General features: G+C 33.1%; 1 protein-coding gene across 1 annotated transcript; it reads right to left on the reverse strand.

Moving 5' to 3' along the window:
• Nucleotides 1-204: 204 nt before the first annotated feature.
• LOC110943153 lies at nt 205-850 on the reverse strand. The gene is made up of 2 exons (XM_022184909.1): nt 406-850; nt 205-320 (listed from the first exon to the last, which is right to left on the reverse strand). Exons 1-2 carry the CDS (start codon nt 848-850, stop codon nt 205-207), a joined length of 561 nt encoding a protein of 186 aa, XP_022040601.1.
• Between the last annotated feature and the right edge of the window lie 3,195 nt (nt 851-4,045).

Consider the following 4,045-nt stretch of genomic DNA (forward strand, 5'->3'; position numbering starts at 1 on the left):
GTCATGATATCTATTTCACCCTCGGTTAGATTTTTTTTTTAATTATCATCATAATCCTAGTTTTTTTAAACTGTTAAATGTAAAGCAGCAAGTTCTAAGATTTTAACTATCTATTTATTTTTTAAAAACAAATGTTACTCTTAAATATTTTTTACATTAATTATTTTAAACTACATCTTTTGTCTAGCTTTGAAACTGTGACATTCACTCTAAGAGAAATATCGTCATAATCTTGATGACGTTTAGAAACTGATTTTTGATTGCAACTGTTTTGGTAAATCTACCTATATTCGGTATCAGTGGCGGAAGTAGAACATTAACTAAGGGGTATTCAAAAAGAAAAATCACCGTACAATCATACAATATTAAAAAAATGACAATAAAAAAATAATGTAAAACAAGTACCTAATAGATTTGTTCTTTTTTTAATAGCCTGAAATCGTTCCATTTCACGTAAAAAATCCTTTTCGACCTCACAAACCATAACATTGTTAAAAAATTCCGGGCCCATTCGATTACGTAAATCCGTCTTGACAAACTTCAATTTTGAAAAACACCTTTCAACGGTTGTGGTTGCAATTGTTAAAAGCAAAGCTAGCTTAACTGCTCGATAAACTGATGGACAAGAACCATGCGTTCCCGTTTCAACCATAACACGCGTAAGATCACTTATTCCATTCAAGTTTGCATATTTATCATCATCGCGTATTGTGTGACGAAATGACTCAATATCACCCAAAAGAGCCTCTATTTCTTGTGTAGTAGGATCATCCAGGTACATCTTAGCAAAGGTCAATATCTTCGATGGGTCAAACTTAGAAAAAGCGTTAGAAGGATTTAAACCCGACATATTTTTTATCAAACTAGTTGTTACCTCACTAAATCGATTTCCTAATTCTTGAATTTGCATATCCAAAACCTCATTAAAAATGTTAACTTCAAAATGATGTCAATTTGTAATGACATTCTTTCGATTTCTTGGATTACCATAACTTTCTGTCATGTCCAACATTGTAATGTTGTATTTAGTTATTTGGGCTAATCTAATGTGCTATTATCTAGTTATTTGGGCTTATTATTTAGTTTCTAATTGGGCTTATTATTGGTTTGTAACACAAATTTTGAGAGGTGTCCTCGTAGTTGTTTAGGGGTGTTCTTTGTATAAAAGTCGAAAAAAAATTTACACGACCGGTAAAAAGTTGAGCCGTAGCTACGCCAGGATATAAGCCAGGTCCGCCCTTGTTCGGTATGGAAGGGCATGGAATGGGTCGTTATACAACATGTGACAGCCACATCAGTACGCGTCAGAAAAGTGGTGTGGTGGAAAAAAAGGTTGGAGTGGAATGGGACGTGAAAGAGTGGCGTTACTCGACACATGTCACACACTTTTTATTATTATTTTATATTTAAAAATTATATAAAAACTATTAAATTTAAATAAAAAACGTTAATTTTAGTTGCATAAATAACATAAATTAAAAAATTACATAAAGTTTAAATTAAAATTACATAAACTTAAAATTAAAAATTACATAAACTTAAAATTAAAAATACTTAAAACTAAAAAAATACATAAACCTTTAATCATCGTTTTCGTCTCCGTTAGGGTCGTTTCGTGGAACGTTTCGTGAACCAACCAACCACACGCGGCCACGTCGTCTCCAAACTTGCCCTCCACGCCGGTGGAATTCTTCTCGCTCTCCACACAACGCCATGCTCCATACCGGACACGAGGTGGTTAGTTTGGCGTAGACTGACATCCAGGCCAGATTTTCACGCCCGCACCGTGTAGCCTTGTAACTAACAAATGAAGGTATCCATTTTAGAACCCACTTAAACCCATGAATGATGAACCCACCTAAAAGAATGATGACACCTCATTTGAACTCATTTGAAGGGAGAGGACAACCATCTAGTTGAACTTTCACCACTCATTTCAGCACACCATTCAATCTAATACAATATTAAAGAAATGCAGCTTTGAAAGTTGAAACTTGTGTACATCACTATTCAATACATCCATCTCTATAGCTGGTTCATGAACTAGGACTTGAAGCAGCATTGCAAACCCATGATGGTTGCGGCACTGTACCCTTGCTACCCACGTGAACCCACAGTTTCATCTTGGGCGCCGACCACTCTTAAAGTTACGTATTTTTCAGATTTTTTCTAGTGATGTAGTGGTATAGTAATAGATTCATATTTGCATATACACATCTAAGGAAAATGTTTTCCAAAAAGTATTCAGGTTTATCTATAGCCATTTCTTTACCCACCATATATTCTATTTCCATTTCTCTCGTGTAAATCACACTCTTAGTATATAAAAGTGGTACACATATTAAAAACAATAAAATAATGTTTGGGCAGTTGGCTTCTTAATGGCAAAGCTAATATCACGGCTGCTTGGCTTTTCAATCAACAAAGAAATTAAGTCATCATATAATTAATATGACAATCCTAATGGACCCCAAGTTATACACACCACTAACATATTATATGTAAACTATTAACATGCTAGACATATAAACCACTAAAAATTTATACGATTTCTTAAAGGTTTTATTAAAGGTTTTACATGTATGATATCTTAGGGGTGGTGTGTATGCATATGTAAATGTATTAGTGTGTCTGTGTTTTACGTGTATCAAATGTGTGCCAGTGTATACATGTTTGTATAAATATATATATATATATATATATATATATGTATATATATAGGGGATGGTTATCTTGAGAACACTAAATATTGCGAGAACCGTGACAACGAATGAAAAAACCAATCAAAACCAATTTTTTTTATACAAAACTCATTGTAATTAAGATACAACATCAAAACAAGAATTTATAACATCAAATAATTCATTTCTAATTTCAAAATCATTCCTTTTAGATTTTTTACACATGTGTAAATATAGCAGATTTACACATGTGTAAATGGCAAACTTACACATGTGTAAATTTTCTTTATTTATGAATTCACGTAAATTTAAACGTGTAAATTGAATTTCTAACATTGTATTCGAATAATAATGATAAGTGTAGAAAAATTTTTTGAATTTGAATTGTTTTTGATCAAGTTCTCATGGTTTTTTCATTTGTTCTCACGGTTCTCACAAATATTTAGCGTTCTCATTTAAACCCTCCCCTATATATATATATATATATATATATATATATATATATATATAGCTTGGTTCAAATGAGAACCACCATGAGTTGTGAGAACCGTGAGAACTTTTTCTTTCCATGTGAGTTGGGCCAAAAATTTTTTGCACAAACGTAGATGAAAATATTATAAACACATCCGTAAAAAAAAGTAAAAAAAAAATTGTCGAGTCAATAGTTTTGACTAATAAAAGGATTTTTACGCACCAGTGTAAATTTTGTACGAATATAAATATTTTTTATATGCTGCAAAGTCCAAATTTCCTAAAAAAGTATAAAAAGTCATAAAACACCAAAATGTCAACAATAAAACATACCCAAAACCCATAAATAACAAAATGAAGATTACTAAAACGTCATATATGTCGGTTGTGTTTTGTGATTTGGATGATTGACGAGGTATGACCCGGACCGGCTAGCCCAACCCGGTCATCACCTATTATTTTTATTATAAATAATCAATTACCACGTTTATTCTAGAATGTTCCATTCTGCATGGATAAACCAAGAAACCAAATCCCCAATATTTTGGGAACATCATGCAGATCCCTAACTCATCGGATTATCTCCTAGTTTATGGGAAACCCTAATCGTAAACTATAAATAGAAGTAAACATCAAAGGTATGGACATTCTGCTCTTACCTACTCTCTCTCTACATACTTTCTTACTCCCAAATACCGTGACTTATTCTCACGTTGGAGGGTGGTTACAGGAATAACCCCATTCCTATAACGAGTCCTAACGGTATTCTGTTTTGCAGCCTGCTGTTCGGATCGGCAAGAGTTGAAATTCTAGTCGGAGCCTTACCGTTCAGGTCAGTGTTTCTTCATTGGTGCCATCCGTGGAACCAACGGTATCACCAGTTAACTTAAACC

This window comes from Helianthus annuus, chromosome 5 (assembly GCF_002127325.2).
Source record: "Helianthus annuus cultivar XRQ/B chromosome 5, HanXRQr2.0-SUNRISE, whole genome shotgun sequence".
NCBI lineage: Eukaryota > Viridiplantae > Streptophyta > Magnoliopsida > Asterales > Asteraceae > Helianthus > Helianthus annuus.